General features: G+C 43.5%; 1 protein-coding gene across 4 annotated transcripts in view; it reads left to right on the top strand.

Annotated features, from left to right (window-relative positions):
- The window catches only part of DPP6 (dipeptidyl peptidase like 6), a 1,023,075-nt gene extending 1,010,135 nt beyond the window's left edge, over positions 1–12,940 (top strand). For all 4 annotated transcript variants that reach the window (XM_063452684.1, XM_063452681.1, XM_063452683.1 and 1 more), the window contains exons 22-26: positions 2,941–3,046; positions 4,657–4,715; positions 5,886–5,958; positions 6,093–6,166; positions 8,147–12,940. In XM_063452684.1, coding sequence (XP_063308754.1) covers positions 2,941–3,046; positions 4,657–4,715; positions 5,886–5,958; positions 6,093–6,166; positions 8,147–8,293 — 459 coding nt within the window. In that variant the 3' untranslated portion in view covers positions 8,294–12,940. The remainder of the gene's footprint in view (positions 1–2,940; positions 3,047–4,656; positions 4,716–5,885; positions 5,959–6,092; positions 6,167–8,146) is intronic.
- The last annotated feature ends 7,244 nt before the right edge of the window (positions 12,941–20,184 follow it).

Here is a 20,184-nt window from a genome sequence, read left to right as displayed (position 1 = left end):
CTAACTTTAGAAATACCAAATCTGTATATCTATCGTTAGATTATATTTCTGTCAATTTTATTCATGTTCCACCGTTGACATCTAACAAGTGTGTAATTGTGAGAAATTATAATAAGATGTAGAAATCCACATTTTATTCGCCTGCAACTAGGTGCCGTCATGTTCGTACTCTGGCAGTCATTGTAATAAGCTCAGCCCTTTGCAGCTGGCAGTCAGAATAGAAATAGCATATATACATTAAGAGAGCCATTAAAAACATCTGCATAATCCCTTCACTGCTGGAGGTGTTAATCCACCTCCAACAGTGTAATCAGGGCATCATTAGCCTGCAGGGCCGGTGCAAGGATTTTTGCCGCACTAGGCAAAAAAAAATTTGCCGCCCCCCCATATGTCCTGCCCACCATGTGACATCACAATGCCCCGCCCATATGCTCTGCCATATGGGCCAACGCCAGTCTTCACAAAGGGTCTTTTATCTGAAAAGACAGTGTGTTTACATTAAAAAGCCTACAGGCACAGGCTATAGACACCAGAACCACTACATTATGCTGTAGTGCTTCTGGTGACTATAGTATCCATTTAATGTGAGGTAAATTAGAAATTAGTGCCACTGATAATATATTGGATTGCCTACTTACCACCAGATGAGGACAAGAGGCTGATGATGGGCTCAGTCTGGCTCCACAGGTCTGGTGTAGAAGAGGCTCTCTGGAGACTGTTTTTAACAGTGCTCACAACAATTAACGAACAGGAAGCAGCTCCATTTTTTAGGGCCCCTTACACAGCTCAAGGTCTGGGCCCCCAGGGGGCATACGCCTACAATGCCCACCCATAAATCCACCTACATGGCCCATCCATGAGTTGGGGATGTTTTATGTGTGCAATTTGTGTAAGGGATGTAGTGTGTTTATAGGGGATGTAGTGTGTGTTTGCGTGTAAGGAATGCATTGTATGTTTCTGTGTGTGTGTGTAAGGGGTGCAAGGTTTGTTTCTGTGTATGTAATTTAATGCAGTGTGTGTCTGTAAGGGGGGCATTAATTATGTAAGAGAACGTAAGGGATGCATTGTGTGTTTCGGGTGTGTCTGTGTGTGAGTAGGAATGCATTGTATGTTTCTGTGTGTGTGTGGGGGGGGGGATGCATTGTGTATGTGTGTAGTGTAAAAGAGAGGGTTTGTGGGGTAGGATAGGGACTGAGAGGGGAACAGCTCTTTTTTTTTTTTTTTTTTTTAATTCATAGTGCTCTCCCCTCCGGTCAATTATCGATTTCCCCCTCCCTTCTGTCCCTCTGTGTTCTCCCCTTCTGTCACTTAGTGCTCTCCCTTGGCCCCCTGTCCCCCTGCAGTCCCCCCTTGGTGGTCTTCTCACTCCCCCCTCCCCCCTTAGTGGTCCTCCCTCTCCCAAACCCCTTAGTAGACCTTCCCCTACTCCCCCCACCCCCTTAGTGGTAATCTCCCCCCCTTAGTGGTCCTTACCCTCCTCCCCTCTCCTTAGTAGTCCTCCCTCCTTACCCCCCTTTGATGGTCCTTCCCCCCCTTAGTGGTCCTCCCTCTCCCAAACCCCTAGTGGACCTCCCCTCCTCCTCCCTCAGTGGTCCTTACCTCCCCACCCCCGTTCCCCCTGTGTTCCTTCATCCCCCTCCCCCAGTGGTCCTGACTCACGCCTCCCCAAGTGGTCCTTACCCTCCCCTCCCCTAGTGGTCCTTACTTCCCCCTCCCCTCCCCTAGTGGTCCTTACACTCCCCTCCCCTAGTGGTCCTTGCTCCCCCCTCCCCTCCTGGTCCTTACCTTCCCATCCCCTAGTGGTCCTTACTCCTCCCTCCCCTCCCCTAGTGGTCCTTACCCTCCCCTCCCCTAGTGGTCCTTACCCTCCCCTCATGGTCCTTACCCTCCCCTCCCCTCGTGGTCCTTACCACCCCCCCCTCGTGGTCCTTATCCCCCCCTCCCTCCCCTAGTGGTCCTTATCCCCCCCCTCCCCTAGTGGTTCTTATCCCCCCCTCCCTCCCATAGTGGTCCTTATCCCCCCTCCCTCCCATAGTGGTCCTTACACCCCCCCTCCCTCCCATAGTGGTCCTTACCCCCCCCCTCCCTCCCATAGTGGTCCTTATCCCCCCTCCCTCCCCTGGTGGTCCTTATCCCCCCTCCCTCCCCTGGTGGTCCTTATCCCCCCCCTCCCCTGGTGGTCCTTATCCCCCCCCCTCCCCTGGTGGTCCTTATCCCCCCTCCCTCCCATGGTGGTCCTTCCCCCCCCCCTCCCTCCCATGGTGGTCCTTACCCCCTCCCTCCCTCCCATGGTGGTCCTTCCCCCCCCCCTCCCTCCCATGGTGGTCCTTACCCCCTCCCTCCCATGGTGGTCCTTACCCCCTCCCTCCCATGGTGGTCCTTACCCCCTCCCTCCCATGGTGGTCCTTACCCCCCCCTCCTCCCTCCCTCCCATGGTGGTCCTTACCCTCCCCTCTGCCCATGTAGCGTGGCCGGGCGGCGCGGAACGCGGGACAGGAACCTCTGTTTCCTGTATCCGGCCGCCGGCGGAATGACAGGAAGTGCTCACTAGAGCGCTTTAACTAGCTTGTTAAAGCGCTCAGGCGGTGCAGCATGAGGAGCCACACCGGGCACAGGGATCCGGCACCCCCTGGTAAGTTGCGCCCTAGGCGGCTGCCTAGGTCGCCTTACAGGTGGCGCCGGCCCTGTTAGCCTGGAACAAGAGGGTTTAGAACCCAAAACACTGTTGTTTTTCAATTGGAGTAACCACTTAATTTCCATTCAAAAGAAAAGTGAGCATCTCACAAAAAAACATGGTTTTTACAAGTTATAGGTGATTTTCAATTCCAGTTAAGTGACCTTTAACATTGATCACATTCACTGTAATGAAAATATTAATCACATATCATTAATGGTACTACTTTTAACAAATGTGTCCATTTTTTTTGTTACTTCATTTAGGAATATGGAGGTTATCTAAGCATACTGCTTCTGACAACTGATGAAGAGAAACCGATTTTCACATGCGGTGCCGCACTTTCGCCAATAACAGACTTTGCATTATATGGTTAGTACACATTACATTGTATCACTATATCAGTCCAGTAACAGGCCATAATAATCCTATAGTTGTATACAAGTGATATGAGAAAAAAAAGATTTACAAGTCAAAATATTCTACTTCCTTTTCCTTTTACTATCCTGCCTTCTCATTTCACGTACCTCATATTCATATTAGTGAGCAGCCAGCTCTTGTCTGATGTCAGTCTTTAAATGATTAAATGATGTCAGTGATTGCGGGGGTACAGGGTAAAAGCACACACACATCATGCATCACAACCTTGCCGTGCCTGAAGTATCTGACCACATGGAAGAGGAGAGGAATTGATATGCCCTGTTTGGCCCTACCACACATACATCACTCTGAGTATACGTTGGTGATTTAGAATGCAAGCAGTATTTCTACATTTTTTAGAGGTGCCTATGAAGTACTTTACAGTCACTCGGTCATTGTGCAGGTTTTGCTTTTAGATTAAGCTTTTTTGCACCCCTCGTGCTGCCAAAACAGTTCTGATGCATCAAGGTAGCGACTCCACAAGACCACTGCTTGTGTCCTGTGTTATCTGGCACCAGGACATTAGCAGCATATCCTTTAAATCCTGCAAGTTGGGATGTGGGGCCTCCATGGATCTGTTTTGTTGTTCCAGTACGTCCCAGAGAGGCTCAATCAGATTAAGATCTGGGGGATTTGGAGGTCAAGGCAACACCTTGAACACTTTGAAAAAATGTTCAGGAACGGTTTGAGGAACATGACAGTGTGGCAGGGTGCATGATCCCACTGAAAGAGGCCACTGCTATTAGGGAAAACCAATGGCATGAAGGAGTGTATGTGGTCTACAACAATCCCTAGCTAGGTGTTATGTGCCAAAGTAAAATTCACAGGAATGCCAGGGTTTGCCAAGAACATAACATTGCCTCCACCAGCGTGCCTTCTTCCCATAGTGCATCCTGTGTGCTCAGACACCTTTCTATCACACCCAACATTAAGCTTTTCAGGTGCCATTATAACAATATAATCCATGCTATTCACTTCACCTGTCAGCGGTGTTAATGTGGTTTCTGATCATTGTATTAGTATCAGTTAAATATATATATCTGCCTTTTATATTTTTGTAGTACTATCCTATCTGTTGGTAAAGCATTTATTTTATATGGTATTAAGAACAAGGTTGGATCGGTTGGCAGCTCCTAGATACGAGAGTGGAAGGATAGGGTAGACTGGAGCAAGACCAAGAAATTTACCAGCTATGGTCCCTCCATGAGATAGGTAAAAATCTGTTAATGACTGGGTGCCAGAAAGAAGAGTGATAAAATAAATCTACTTCTGGATAAATGGTGAAAAAAAGGGGGATGTCTGGTAAAGAAATAGAGAGGAAGGGGCTGTAAGTGAGTGACAGAGAAAAACTAGAGACGGCAAGAAACAGATATGAGGAAATATAATTGGTTTGTGTTCTGTTATTGTCCATGAGTTCTGAATGTAAAGGTTTTACTGCACTATCTGTCCCCAAAGGATCATCATAGATTATCGGTTGGATATCTTTGAATTCAGGCCTGTGACAAGATGTAGAATTTTCAGCATTTTGCTCAAGTGATTGTATTTATTTTTTGTTTCCTAAGCTTCTGCCTTTTCGGAAAGATATTTGGGATTACGTACCCTCGATAATCGAGCATATGAGGTATGTATACATGTTAATGATACTTATATTAAACATATAATAGATGTAGCTAGGTTTTCTTTCTTTTTATGCAGTTAGCCCCGTTAAGGACACAGTTTCAGAAATAAAATCATGTCAGGATATTTCCGTCATGTGTCCTTAAGGGCTTAAAGGAGAACTGACACTTCTCAGGACATTACACCAGAAACATTGAAAGATTGAGGTAATATGAATTAACCTTTCTTTTCATATCATGCACCATTTCCTTTTACATTCATGTTAAAGAATAAATGAGGGACCTCACAGTCCACTTCAGTATTGGCACAGCCAGGGCACAGATTGCAATGAATAGGAAACCAGAAACATTGTTTCCGTTTACAATGCCAGAAAACAAAAATTCTAATGATGATTGACAGTGAGGCAGGATGGAGACGGACAGTTCCATGACAGAGATACATACAGCAGCTTAGAATAAAACATTTTTTTTTTTTTCAAACTTCACAAATACATTAATAAAGTTGGAGATAAGTAAACATAACAGTAAAAATCCTGTGAAGTGACTGTTCTCCTTTAACCCCTTAAAGACCAAACTTCTGGAATAAAAGGGAATCATTACATGTTACACACGTCATGTGTCCTTAAGGGGTTAAGAGGATGTGTAATTTATTTTCTTGGAGGTATGTTACATGGATTAGCTCAAAGAGGAAAGTCCACAGTTAAAGGCACATTTAAAGACATAGCCATTATAGTTCATTAAATGTAATAAAGTTCAAGTGAAAATTTTGTGACAGTTGTCCTTTAAGCATGATAAATATTGGGATTCTGTTGAATCAGTAAATCAGTGTGAAGACGTGAAGATTTTAATTAGCAAGTTCACTGTTTCTCTAACAGATTGTTTCTGAGGGTTTTTGTTTTTTTCTTAAAATGTCAACCTCCTCTGATATTTTCCAATTAAAACATAAGATCAGGAATATCATAGCCAGCCGCCCAGCCTCTATTTCTTTATTAAGAGGCTTTTTTCCCCCAAACCCAGTTGGATGCTTTCATAATTTTTCAGAGACTCGGTCATATCCTTTGTTCCATTCAAGTAACAAAACCCATATGATCTTAATGTAGCTTATCTGTCGTTTCTGTAAAGCCAATTTTCCATGCCTTTGCTGAAGATACTCTCTTTAATCTGTGGTTCTGCAGTTTTCTAGATTAGAACATCGAGTGTCCTTATTGAAAACAGAAAAATTTTTGATTATCCATGCAACTGCAGATGGTGAGTAACGCTTTATTAATCCTTAATCTATTTCATAATGATAAGAACCTATTAGGCAGATGCTCCACAGTGAACAGTCAGAAAATGTGTTTTAATTAATTTGTCCTTTTGCTGATACTGATCTTATTTTACAGAAAAAGTCCATTTCCAGCACACAGCCGACCTCATAACGCATTTAGTGAAAGCTAGAGCTAATTATTCATTACTGGTAAGTGTGTATTTCTCTGAGTGTAGATATTCATTATTGAGATGTCAGTGACTTGCCTATGACCATATTTCGAGATTCAGACACACATGTCCAAAATATGCAAACGCAAAATAAAATACTCTTCTCTATCAGGGGATAGCTTAGTCCTACTATTATGTACTCTTACTTTTCTTACAAGAATTTTCGAAATCTGATGGCATTAAATTCTATTGATAAGGGTGGGAATTTTCAGGATTCGCCCCACAGATCCAGCGAGGTAAAACGCTTCTACTTAGGTATCAGATATGGGTACCAACGACTCAACATAAATTTTACCTCTCAGCCATCAGTACTATATATCCACATGTAAAGGTAGACTCTAAGCACCAAAACAACTTTAGCTTAATAAACAGTTTTGGTGTGTAGATCGTGCCCCTGCAGTTTCCCTGTTGAATTCTCTGCTATTTAGAAGTTAAATCAATTTTGTTTCTGTTTATGCAGCTATAGCCACACCTCCCATGGCTGTAACTGACGCAGCCAGCATGAAAACAAAATGGTTTAATTTTCAATCAGTTGTGACAGCAGAGTGTGTCAGGATCCCGCGGACGGCTGCAAGGGGAGGCTGCAGTCCGCTCGCGGCACTCACCCTCCAGCCGTCCGCGGTCCCCTTCTCCACGTGGGCTCGGCGAGCGGCATCCCTCCAGCCTCGGATGCCGCCCGCGTCTTCCTCCACGCCCCCCAGCGGCAGCATGCATGACGCTGCACGCTGGAAGACTGCCCAAGATATGTCACGCCGGGGTCAGTCACCTGACCCGGCATTAAAGGCACAGTGCCTCAATCACAGTGGGAGGTTTAGATATCTCCCACGTGTGATTGTTAATTCTGATTGGAAATTATCCAATCAGAATTAACCTGATGGTTTAAATACTTACCTTTCCTGTTCCTCCCTGCCCTGTTGTGGTCTTTGCTTTATAGTATTGATACTGAACGTGTGCTTTCTGGTTTCGTACTCTCTGGCTTGTTATACTGACTTTGACCTCGGCTTGTTTCTCGTTATTCTGTTTTCTGGTTCCCCTTATTCGGCTTGTTCTCCTGACTATTCTTTGTGTGCTTAGCCCGGCCACTCTAAGGTCCGGTACTGCATACTTTCTGTGTGTGTGTATGGGTGTGTTAGCGTGTTGGGTTCCCCGAATCGTGACAGAGTGTGTTTACTTCAGAAGTTTGTTTGTTTTTTTATCTTCTGCTCTGTGATTTTAACTCTAATCACACACAGGAGTATTCTGCAAACTATGACAGGTCATTGACAAAGCATGAGATAAGACATTCTAAATTAAACAGCATGTGCAATAAAGGAAGTTCAAATATTAGATCTCTCTTTACATGTAATGTGTTGGGAGACGGTGTACATCACATGCACAGGAGGTGTAACTAGGGCCTGTGATTTAACTAAACGCTACCTAAATGACAGAGAATTAAGTAGTAAGACTGCAGGGCCATAATCTATAAAAAAAACAACTATTCATCAAGCTAAAGTTGGTGCTTACAGTGTCCCGTTAAGGGTTCCACACATTAATTTAATGACAGCAATCAAGATTTATCTATCATCTACTTGCTCTTTGCAGTATAAATCAAACTCACCATCCCATATAATAATGTACATTTTAGAATTAAGGAAGGATTTACTGGATCCTTGACCAACAAGTGTTTAAGATAGATCAATCTATTCTACTTGCTTCTTTGGGTGTCCTGTCTGTTTTTTTATTCATACTATTTTTGATGATCAGCATAAAGGACGATTAAGTCCTTGAGTAGCAGATTTCTATCGTGACATTTGTCTACGTCTGACGATGAAGGTAAAGATTTACTACCCTAATGCCTTCCGAAATGTCATTCACTTCTCTAAATACTTGAGCTGTAGCAACTGAGTTATCAAGAGCTTTTGGCAATAGTGCTTTTTTTATTGGTTTCAGAAAAACTACCAAGTCTTATCTTTCTTTGCAGATATATCCAGATGAAAATCACTATATGAGGAATGTTCAAGTTGCCCACCACTTACATAAATCCATTGTGGATTTCTTTGAGGAATGCTTCAGAATTCAAGATAAACCACCCATAGTAATCATCGAAGATGAAGAGGAGGAAGATTAACTTTTATTCGTGCCAAGCACAAACCAATTCCTACATAACAATATGCAACTGAATCGTTTTCCTAGGAAAAAAAAGAGATGTTACGTTTAGCATGTACAGTGCTCTCGATGGCTTATCTGACCGGACCTCTTCCATGATGGAAGTACACTAAGCATTGTGACTTTGGCATTAACCGGTGTCTGAAATACATTGCTTTTTGTCATCACTAAGAGATTGATGTAGATAAAAAGAAAAAAAAAAAGACAAATCACTAAAATTCTAAAGGAGTCAGACTTTTTTTTTTCCCTTAGACTCCACGAGGACTTCTTCAAGGGCAAGATGACCTCTAAACATTCATCAAAAACAAGCAGTAGTATTGAGACCCAACATTCTTGCAGCATTAACTTAACATTGCGTTTGTGTCTGATGAAACATGGGGGAGGAAAAAAAATGATTATAGCACAATTATTTTCTGAGTACTAATTTACCATTTGCTTGCTCTTTATCACATAAAAATGCCAAACTTTAGGGCAGAGTTGGAGAACATATGATATTAATCATACTAAAACAATGTATATCGTTATGTAATTATTTCCAAATTTTTTTTTATATCGGTTTTACTGGCTCTTCATTTTATTCTAATCCATGCCTTTACTTTGCAGGTTGATTTAGGATTTATGTGAGGGAAATTTGATACAATGCTCTCGCAGATAGCATTCAAAATGTGTTAATTTAACCCTACAGCCCCAGCAGAGTAAAGAAAGCTATGAGTTGTTTGTCTCTATGACACCTCAAGCATTGAAAGGCAAAATGCAACACGTTCTGGTTACATTATGAGTTAGCTCTATGACATGTCAGTTTTAGAGTCTGTCCAAAAAATATATGAAAAGACCATGGGACTCGCAGTTGTATTAAACAGTTTAACCAGTGTTGAACCTCTAAGAACGTTCGGTGAGTTAAATCAGTTGTTACCTTTATAAAGCCAAAATCTTCTAGTTTACATAGAAACACAAGTATCTGCATGTAAACTGTGAAACATGGTTGCTGTACAGATGAATTCTTAAATTCTTTCAGTGCTGGTCAGCTTAAAAAAAGTGGTTAGATAAGTCATTTGAACAACTCCATGAAGATCTACTTTATTGGTACAATAGAGTGTTTCTAAATTCTTTTTAGTCTAAAATTGAGCAGCTTTGCTTAAAAATAAATAAAAATGATGTGTGTTCCAACAGGCAGTGCCTCTATCTATAGCTGTATGTACTACAGTCACCTCCATCAGAATGTAGCAAAACACCTTTTGTATTTAACAAAATTGTATATAAATATTTGGAGTATGTCATCGGAAACTGGGGCGTCATTATTATTATTAATAGGAGTAGCCAATATAACACAAAGGAGTTAATTCACAAAGGAGTGAATTTGGAAACGGAATATCAAAAACTAGGTTAAAAAGGTTGAAGAGAAACTAAATTCGTGATTTTTTTTTTCCCCCCAACTCAGCTATTTTGTCATTCTGTTTTTAAGTCGCCAGAGTTTTTGTTTGTTCACTTTCTTGGGTAACGTTAGCTACTGAGCCCTTTAGATTAAGTGAATCATTGGGCAGCATTGAATAACCAGCAGTTTGATCAGGTCGTATAACTGCAGAATACTCCAGTTTAGGTTTTGGAAGCCAACCTGTTCCTTGTTCTGTTGTTGAGCCTAGAACTGGCTAACAATCCCAGGAGTTTGAAGAGCTATAGTTTGGGTATCCATGATTTAGTCTGTGAGCAGTTTGCTTAATATAATCAAGTATTACTTTTTCATAGACTGTGGATCCTATGACTCCTTAAAGCGTAATATAATGGAAAAACAAAGACGTTTCGTGTTTTGTACTTTTTAATGTGTTGTAGTGTGAGTTTGAAAATAAGTGACATGTTTATTATGTTTCATGCAAAGTTCATCAAATACAAATTAACATGTTACATATCAGAACATAAATAGTTATCCTCATAAATTTATAGTAAATAATGTAAATACACAAAATATTACAAAAGGCTTATTAAGCCACTAGCTAACACGTATCCAAACAATTCCAGGTGGAATCTGAAATATTAAGCCTTGCCACTTGCGAGACTTGACCATTTTCAACTTAGACAGATTAACATCAACTAATGGACAATCCATTTTGTCCCGTAAAGCGGGTATTCTCTTACCTACATCAAACAGCATTTGGCCTTTCAATTTTCCAGTCTGTTGTTCTTAACCCCACACTTGGAAACCAACTGACTTTTTACAACTTTCAGTAAAAGTAAAGCTTGTTCTCAATACACAAAGTGGTGCTCAGCAATATTGAAGTTTTGAACAACGCTTTTAACAATAAGAACATTTTGTAAGCTAGAAGCTCTATCAACAGTGCAGTGCTGTGCGTAATTACATTTTTAGGCTTTCTAAGATTTATTCTATTACTTATGAAATATTATTTTATATATAAATATTACTGCATTGGTTTTACTTTGTGCTATTAAGAGAAGAACAAGTGTTAGCCACTGGAAGAAAAATATTCCTGCAAAGATTTTCACTCAATCCAAGACCTGCCTCAGTTAAAAGGGTACTCTATGAAAAAATATCTATTTTTTGCAATGCGAAGTTTAAGTTTCAGTTAGTTATGCTGGGAATTTTTATTTTTATTTTAAATTAAAAAATGTATTCGATTTACTCTATAAGCCCGCTCTTTCTGCTCTTCTCTCCAAACCTTAAGTGTATAATTTTCTACTCCAGAAATATCGCTATACATGATATCATGACTTGTGGGAGTTGTAGTTTAGTTGTAGCTTTGCACAAATAAAACCTGACACGTTTATACTTTCCAATTTTAAGAACAGGGGTCGATTCAGGATGGGTTTTGGGGGCGTGCCACGATACTAAAAGTGTCACTGGCAATGCACATGCCCAAAATGGGCTGTCCCCCCTGGAAAAAGTACAGCCTTCCTGGAAACAGGGTGTGTCATGCCACCAGTTGACAGTCTTCTGGAAAGCCCCAAGCGGTACTTCCTAAATTGGGACAGGTAGAAGGCCTACAATTTAACTACAACTTCAATCTACCCCTGCTGTTCCCATAATGCAGTGTCATAAACCACTTCCTGGTCTTGACAAAAGCTCACTGCAGAAACTTAAAAAAATGGAGATATGCAGTATTGTAGTACATCTATAATTTTAGCATATCATTTTCATATAAAGCCTCCAAAAAAAGTATTAAAAAAAGCACGCTAACATGGTGTATCACTGTTACAAATTTTCAGTTTGTAAAAGAGTGTGCTATAACGCCCTCATGTCTCATCTTACCATAGTAAAGAGAGAGATTAGTATATCTTTGTAAGGGCTGGCAAGATATGATTTTTCTTTTTTATACTTAGTTACGCCAAGAATTTACAAATACATTCATTGGCATGTGTGTGATAAGAATGTCACATCACACTGTTTTACTGTTAATATGGCTATATGTGGTGTCAGTATCTCGTTAATCTTGGCCCTTTAAGTGAATGTTGAAAAACACAGAATAAAATGTAATACGAGCCTTGTGTAAACTGTGTTACTGTAACTCTGATTTAGTGACAAATTTGAAATCCGGTCCTAAAAAAAAAAGCTTGCCTGCTTAGATACCGAAGAATTCAGAAAGCCAATTTTGTTTGTTGTTTGACACATGTTGATAAACATTGTATTTCTTTTGTTTTGCCATTACATTGGCAAACCTAGGCCTGATTGGATATAGAGTATACATAATGCAATGTCTTTTAAGTTGATTGCGTGTTTACATGACCCGCGAGCTGCTAAATTTGGAACTGAAGCAAAAATTACACCAGAACAGAAGTCTATCTCTGCTGCAAATTGACTGTATTTTCTGCCGTCAAGAGAGATTTTTCACCACAAACTGAGTAATTGTGAATTCTAATAAATTTAAACAGCCAATATGGTTCCAGCTTGGTTTTATTTCAAGCGTTAATCTTAATTAAACATCCTGACATGCTAACAGAGACAGCTGGCCAGCACGGCCAATCAAGACAAAATAAACCTACGTTAAAACAGTTTAATGCAAGATTGCAGTAACAGGTCAGATAGGCTCACGCTATTTCTAGGAATGGAATTGCTAAACCACACTTTATACACAAGTCAAACATATTGACTTTAATAAGTGTGTGAGGTGAATACAATTCCCAGAGTTTTGCTGCCTGAGAATGATGAGTGTTGTAGACCAACTGGAGTGATGAAGGCTGTGTATCCATGCAAGTCAACTACAAACGCTGCCAGATTTATGATTTCCTAGACATATATTACTTCTTCAGTCTGATGAACAGAGCATGAAAAGTTCTTACCCAGGGTATGTAGCATTCATATCTAATTAGATGACAGTCTAAGCACTGTGAGCACATTGCAGTATTGGTGTTTAGAGAGCATTGAGTCCATTCTCATTTCTGAGAGTTGCTTATAGCAACACCAATTTGTAAAAGATCATTCTGCTATACTCCAGAAAATGTCAAACATCCAGCAGGAACATTTTAGGGTTGCCTTATGCCAATTTTCTCCACTTTATATATGCAGTCCAATTCTCCATGATTTTCTTAATGTGATTTCTTTTTTTTTTTTTTAAACTGTTGTGAAGGGTGAAATACATACCTCATAATCAAGCTTGTAGGATAAAATTCCCAGATTTTACTAGTAACATGACGTAAAGTCATGATTGTATTAAAGACACGGAGGCGAGTATTATGCATAACTCTTTCTTTATTTCCTCAGCAGCAAAGATAGAGGAATATAAATATTGTCAAAATGAAAGAAAAAACTGAACAGGCATAACAGGCAGCCAATCACATAACAGAGGAAGTAGCTATATAAGTCCTGTGTCTCCCACAATCCCCCTCTTTCTTGCGAAAACCGAAGACCAGGTAAGATAACGAAGTCCCACTTGATCCAAACAGGAAACGGGAAACAATACGAAAACTTCAAGCTAAAAAAGATAGAAAAATATGGTAATTTCCAAACTCAAAACTGTAGACTTACCAAACATAACCGTGAGGAGCCATACAAAAAACTGTATTCTGAAATAGAAAATATATAAAATTAGGACCCAGCATAAAATGGTCAAGATCATCCAAAACATGATGCAAATACATGATATAAATACATGATATAAATACAGACCTAATTGAAAAGCATACCTGAATAGCACCGAAGCATCTCCTTTCCCAGAATCCACACCGGGAGGGTGGGCGGGAATAATACTCGCCTCCGTGTCTTTAATAAAATCATGACTTTACGTCATGTTACTAGTAAAATCTGGGAATTTTATTAAAGACACGGAGGCTCATATTATGCAAGTTCAAAGCTGTGCCACTACTCGAGATGCGATGTGTTCAATTGGTCTGAAATAGAAATCTCGAAAGGTCGATTCCCTGGACCAGTCCGCCGCTCGCATAATGTCTTTTAGACGACATCCGACTGAGGATGCTTTCGAAGCCATCGCGCCCCGCACAGAATGAGGCGTAAAAACAGAGGTGTCTATACCTGCAGAAGATAGTAGCCAACGCACCCAACGTGCCAGAGTAGGTGTCGAAACTGGCCGGTGAGGTGACTTAAAAGATAAGAACAAATCATGTAGATCCGCGGAGCGAAGGGAATGTGTAGCATCCAGATAAACTTTGACGCAATCCACTGGGCAGAGTGCCGGACAACCAGAAAACCTCGGGTAAGTAAACGACTTGGATGCAGACTTCGTCCTCCTGGATATGTCAAAAGTAACACCTTCTGGGGTGAATGCAACGGCGTCCCAATCCAGGGCCCTGACGTCAGAGACCCTCTTGCAAGAGATCAAACAGAGTAACATCACCAGCTTGGATGACAACCGTTTCAAAGTCAATTCATGGTTAGGGTACCACGATGAGAGGAACTGCAACATCACGTTGACATCCCAAAAGGCAGAGAAACGAGGCCGAGGAGGACGGGCAAGGCGAATACCCTTGAGAAGGCGACATACGAAAGGATGTTTGCCGACAGGGGAACCATCCAAACCCCTGTGTCCGGCCGAAATAGCCGAGCGGGATAGGTTGATCGTGCGGTACGCCTTGCCCGAGTCAAACAGGAACGTGAGGAACTCCAGGATCAGATGTAGAGGGGCAGATACGGGATCCACTGCCCGTTCCATGCGCCAACCAGACCACGATCTCCATGAAGCTCGATAAGCCGTTCGTGTGCCTGGGGCCCAGGCGTTATCGAGGAGCAGGAGAGTTGTTTGCGGAACGTCTGAGACAACCCAAGGTCCCCTGAAAGGAACCATGCTATCAGGGGCAACTGGTGTTGAATCACCAGGTCGTGCGAGTTCCCATCCGGATCCAGAAGGAGGTCCTGGAAGACTGGTATCAACCGGGGAAAATCTATTGACAACTCCATCAAGCGTGGGAACCATGGTCGAGATCTCCAGAGAGGGGTGACCAACGCCACACAACAGTCGTGGCGAACCAGTTTCGAGATCGTGCGTGCGATCATGTTGAACGGGGGAAAAGCTTACAGGTGACCCTGCGGCCAGTCTTGGAGAAAGGCATCCGTCGCCACCGCTGCCGGGTCCGGCCTCCAACTGTAGAACCTCGGCAGCTGAGTGTTCAGCCGTGATGCGAACAGATCCATCTGGAACTTTCCCCATAACATGTCCAGGCCCTGGAACACCGAGGCGTGCAAATGCCAGTCGCCAGAGTCTCGTAAGTGTCTGGAATTCCAATCCGCTCCCGAATTGTCCAGACCCGGAATGTGTTCCGCCGTCACCGAGACGTTGTTGTAGAGGCAGAACTGCCAGAAATCCTTCGCTAGAATCGCCAACATTTTGGACTTCGTGCCGCCCAGGTGATTTATGTAACGGACCGCCGACACGTTGTCCATCTTGAGCAGAACGCAGCAATTCGCCCGCCCTGGGGTAAGGCTGCGGATCGCGAATGCCCCCGCCAGAAGTTCCAAGCAGTTGATGTGTAACGACTTCTCCATGTCGGACCATCTGCCTCCTGTGGAAACGTCTCCACAACGAGCACCCCAGCCGTGCAAGCTGGCATCGGACTCTATCACTACGTCTGGGACGGAGCCGAAAATGGCTCTCCCGTTCCATGCCTCCATGTGTGCCAACCACCATTCTAACTCGTCTCTGGACTCCGCGTCCAAGTGTATCCGAGATTCGTAGGAGTGGCCCAGTCGAAGGTGCGACCCTTTGAGCCATTGAAGGGCTCTGTAATGTAGTGGGCCCGGGAAGATCGCCTGAATAGAGGCTGCGAGGAGGCCAATAATTCTCGCCAATTGTCTCACTGACAAGTCTGAGACACGAAGAGCCCTCCGGATTTCCTTCCGAATGGCTTTCATCTTGGAATCCGGTAGAAACAAAAACTGTTGGATGGAATCCACTTTGAAGCCCAGGAATTCTATCGACTGGGCGGGGGTCAGGACCGATTTGTCCCAATTGATCAGAAATCCCAGACCTTGTAAAAGGTCGGTCGTCCAGTCCAAGTGTAGTAGGAGGTCCGCCCTCGACTGGGATAAGATCAGAATGTCGTCCAGGTAAATAATGAGGCGGACCCCTCGGGTTCGGAGGAATGCCACCACCGGCTTCAGGAGCTTGGTGAAGCACCAAGGAGCCGAAGAGAGACCGAAAGGCAGGCAGGTGAAGCGCCATCGTCGGCCATGCCAAGTGAAATGCAGGTAATCCCTGCAGTCTGCGGCAATGGGAACCGTGAAGTAAGCGTCCTTCAGGTCCAGTTTGGCCAGCCAGTCCGCTTGGCGTAGAAGGTCTCTGAGGCAGTGTATGCCCTCCATCTGGAAATGTTGGTAACGTAAGAAAGCATTGAGAGGGCGAAGATTTATCACGGGGCGAACTCCGCCCCCTTTCTTTAGTACAAGGAACAAGTTGCTCGTAAAGCCTCGTGCGGCGAACGGCAGTTCCTCTATTGCGCCCTTGGACAACATTTCCACGACTTCCGCGGAAATCATCTCGTCCTGATCTGGTGGAAGAGACAGTTCTCTGGGGGGATAAAACTGGACAGGCATAGAAACGAACTCTAGGCGATATCCCCTTACACACTGTAGTACCCAAGCATCTGAGGTCAGTGCCACCCACTTGTGATAAAACAAGGCCAACCTCCCCGCTACCTGAACCTGAGCGGGAGGGGAAGAAGGGGTACTCACCGTAAGGACGTCTGTTAGGAGCGCCACTGCGGGGGTATCTGGAGCCCCAAGCTCTGCCTCTGGCTGGGAAGAAGGTGGGTGCTCTCGGGTCTTGGAAGCCTCGTGATGGAAAAAAGGAACCTCTGGGTGCTCGGAACGAGCCTCTGTAACCGCGGCCAGGCGGACGGTTCCTGCTACGCCCGGCCCCTCCAAAAACCTTGGGCGCGAACATGCGTTTCATGTTCACTTGCGCCTTATCAATTGCGGTAAAGGTCTTCACATAGGAGCCCATGTCTTTGACAAAGGAGGAGCCGAACAGCAAGCCCTCCTCAGTCGGGTCAGGTTCTGTCACCGTCATAGCGGCCAGCTTAGGGTCGATCTTTAGGAGGATCGCCTTACGCCTCTCAGAGGACATAGCCGTATTAGCATTGCCCAGCAGGCATATAGCTCGCTGGACCCACCCGATGGCCACATCCATATCCAAAACTGAGTCTCCAGATTTGGCAGCTTCAAGAAGCTCGTATAACTTCGATAGGGGCCCCAGAGTATCCAGGATCTTGTCCTGGCACCCTTTCAGGGAATGGTCAAGGCCCTTCTTGGGCTTCCAGCCCGACTTATTGAGGAATTGGGCAATTTGGGGGTCAATATCCGGGGTTTTGCCGGCGGCGCCGGGGAGGGAAGGCCTCGGGCATTCGGCGCGCAGTTTATTGCGGCCTTCTTTAGAGAGCGGGGTGCGAATACGCTTAGCCACGTATTGGGCAATATGGTCTGGGGGAACCCACTCAGCGGACCTGGGGTGCCGCAAGTCGTCAGGGTCGAACAGGGGGTTACCCTGCGGGTCAAGAATCGCCTTGGTATCCCCAGAGGCGTCTAATAAGTGGCCACTGGCCTTGGCAGAGGAGCCCGAGGGGCTCACGCCCGTAAGGGGCAAATCCTCGCCAGATTCACCTTCGTCAAAGGAGTCATATCCCATATGGTCGGACTCATCCTCCACACTCCGGTCGGTATCCGACCCATCATCTAGGGCCCTGGCCCTTTTCCATAGTCTAGCCTTTTTAGCCCGGCCAGGGGCTCTTTTGCGCGTGGGGTGCGCGCTATCAGTGACCGCTTCCAGCGTGTCATTCATGGCAGGTAGCACCTGCATCGAGGAGTGGGAGCCGACATTTTTGGATTTGGCCTTAGCCTTACGTGCCCCAGGCACTGTCTGGGTAGGGGAAGGGGACCCCCCACCCTGGGAAGTTGGGGTGGTTACTGCAGGTACAACCATAGAGTGCAGGGAGTGGGTAAATGAGGAGGAGACAGCCCCCATGGCCGAGGCAATAGCCTTCTGCAGGGAGGAAGCCATAGTGGCTTCAAGCAATGCTTGAAATTCCTGAGAGGCCATAGCACTCTCAGTAGTCTCCATGGTAAAGTCCCCAGAGGGATCTGCAGGCCCATCATCCCTATCCTGCATGCTGGCAATAGTTTGTAAGAGCAAACTTTTAAACTAACGAAATGGGGCAGGAGAGAACTAAAAGGGTTGAGTAACCCACAGAGAAAAAGCAATAAGAAATAGTCAGACCGTTAGTGTGCCCGGGAGGGATCGAGGCGACCGACTGCACGGCAACTAGGAGGCAGACCGCATGGAGGTTCGTCCAAAATGGCCGCCACACGCGAGGGAAGTGCTCGCGGCCGTGCACCCGTCGGGGGAAGGGGCGCGTGCACTCTGCCCGTGCGGTAAGACCGTGGGCGGGCAGGGAAGTGCACGTAGCCGCGGTCGTGAAGCAAGGACCGGCCGCGGCAAAAATCACTGTTTGCACCCGCGAGAGGGAGCAAGGGAAAGGCAGGGGGAGAAAAAATCTCCCGGTAAAGGGGAAAAGCCCCCAGGGATCCCCAAGGCACACTAAGCGGAGCACAACAAATAAAAACGATGCATATACATTTAAACAAGGGATGCATCAATAAAAACAACACCAAAGTAAAATCAGTAAATGGCAATAATAACAAGAAATACCACAATCAAAGTACAACAAGTAAGAGAGCTAAACATGAATACTTAGCTGTCTGAGGAAGCAGCAAAGAAAGAGGGGGATTGTGGGAGACACAGGACTTATATAGCTACTTCCTCTGTTATGTGATTGGCTGCCTGTTATGCCTGTTCAGTTTTTTCTTTCATTTTGACAATATTTATATTCCTCTATCTTTGCTGCTGAGGAAATAAAGAAAGAGTTATGCATAATATGAGCCTCCGTGTCTTTAATAAAATCAGTCCCCTCATAGACCAGGATGAGATCTCTGTATTTATATACAAATCATTGGTAACATACTTACAAATGCTGTGCATACTCTTACAATCAGGGTTATTAACAAAAACAGAACATTTGGAAAATTGTAACGGGAATTGCAACATTCACACTAACATATCAACTGGTAGAATAGAAATTAATTGTGATTTTTTTTTTTCTGATTCGAAATTTGGGGTGTAAAATGTGCCACTTCCTTGTCAATTCTCCACAATTTCTGGTTCAGAGAATACACTCCACAGCAATTTGTGAAACCAAAACATAGGTTTTTTTTTTTCTTGTTCCCTTTAACTTTTTTGCAGAAGACAAACATTTTTCTAAACTTAACGCTTAAGCTGTTTTTGTAAAAAATAAATAAATATATATATACAAAACTCACATTAAAGGTGAAAAATATTTTTTCTGGAAACTACACAATTGAATAAAACATTTAAAAGTTTTACCGATAACTTTTGTTAAACTTCGTGTAACTTTATTTCGTGTAATGCGCTATTTTCTTTTGAATATACATTACATTAGATATTTAACAAATGACAGCACAATCGAGTCTAGTCCTGGCACAACCAGGGCATACATTGCATTTGAGGAGAAACATTGTGTCTATTTTCCTCCTTTCTCTATGCTGACTACCAGGTGCAAAGGGCGGAGTTTCTAAAATTGATTGACAGGGAGTTAAGATGGAGGAGTCCAGTCGCAGGATAAAGCTAAATATAGTGCTGTGGATTTCTGCATTAAATTTTATTTATCAGACCTCGCTAACACACATTTGTTAAATGCAGGTGATAAGTAAACATAATATTAAAACTCCTGGGAATAACAGTTACCCATAAAAAGGTTTATTTCACTAAGTACTTGTGTTTGTTTCCTTTTAAGGCAGTTTGTTAATAAACCGTTAGATAACCCTAGAGTTGAAGTATTCAGACTAACGAAGCAGTGCTATTTCATTAATGATGTTTTTTCCAGATGTACTATTGGTTATTGAATAAACTCGTCTTTTAATTATTTAAACATAGAATGAAAGAGAATACTTCTGGGTGAAAATGCACAAAGCCTTTTTGATTATAACTGCCCGTTAGTCAATAAAAGCTGTCCCTGATTGTTCGTTGTCTCACTACTTACCATATTAGTTCTTCATGATTTTAGGTGGTGACTCTCGAAGGGCTAACCTTGTAGAAGCTATTAGTTACCAGTCAATGTATTCATCAAAAAGGAATCTAATGGATCAGTCTTGATTAATGGAAACCTAGCAATAGGAATAAAAATGCGTATTCCTTACACTATGGTGTCCTAGTCACCGTTTCGGTCACTGTACCCCACTGACAGGGTTAAAAATATGAGTTAATTTACCTTTTCTCCCTCCCATTGCTGGTCTTAGGTGTGACGCTTTGCTTCTTTGGCTGAAATTATCGAGAACGATGATCTCAGCCAATCAAATGCTTCCCTATAGGAAAGCATTCTGAGCGC

The sequence above is a fragment of the Pelobates fuscus genome, chromosome 4 (genome assembly GCF_036172605.1).
Source record: "Pelobates fuscus isolate aPelFus1 chromosome 4, aPelFus1.pri, whole genome shotgun sequence".
Lineage (NCBI taxonomy): Eukaryota > Metazoa > Chordata > Amphibia > Anura > Pelobatidae > Pelobates > Pelobates fuscus.
Note: the sequence above shows the minus strand (reverse complement) of the source record. Positions and strands in the feature narration are given on the sequence as shown.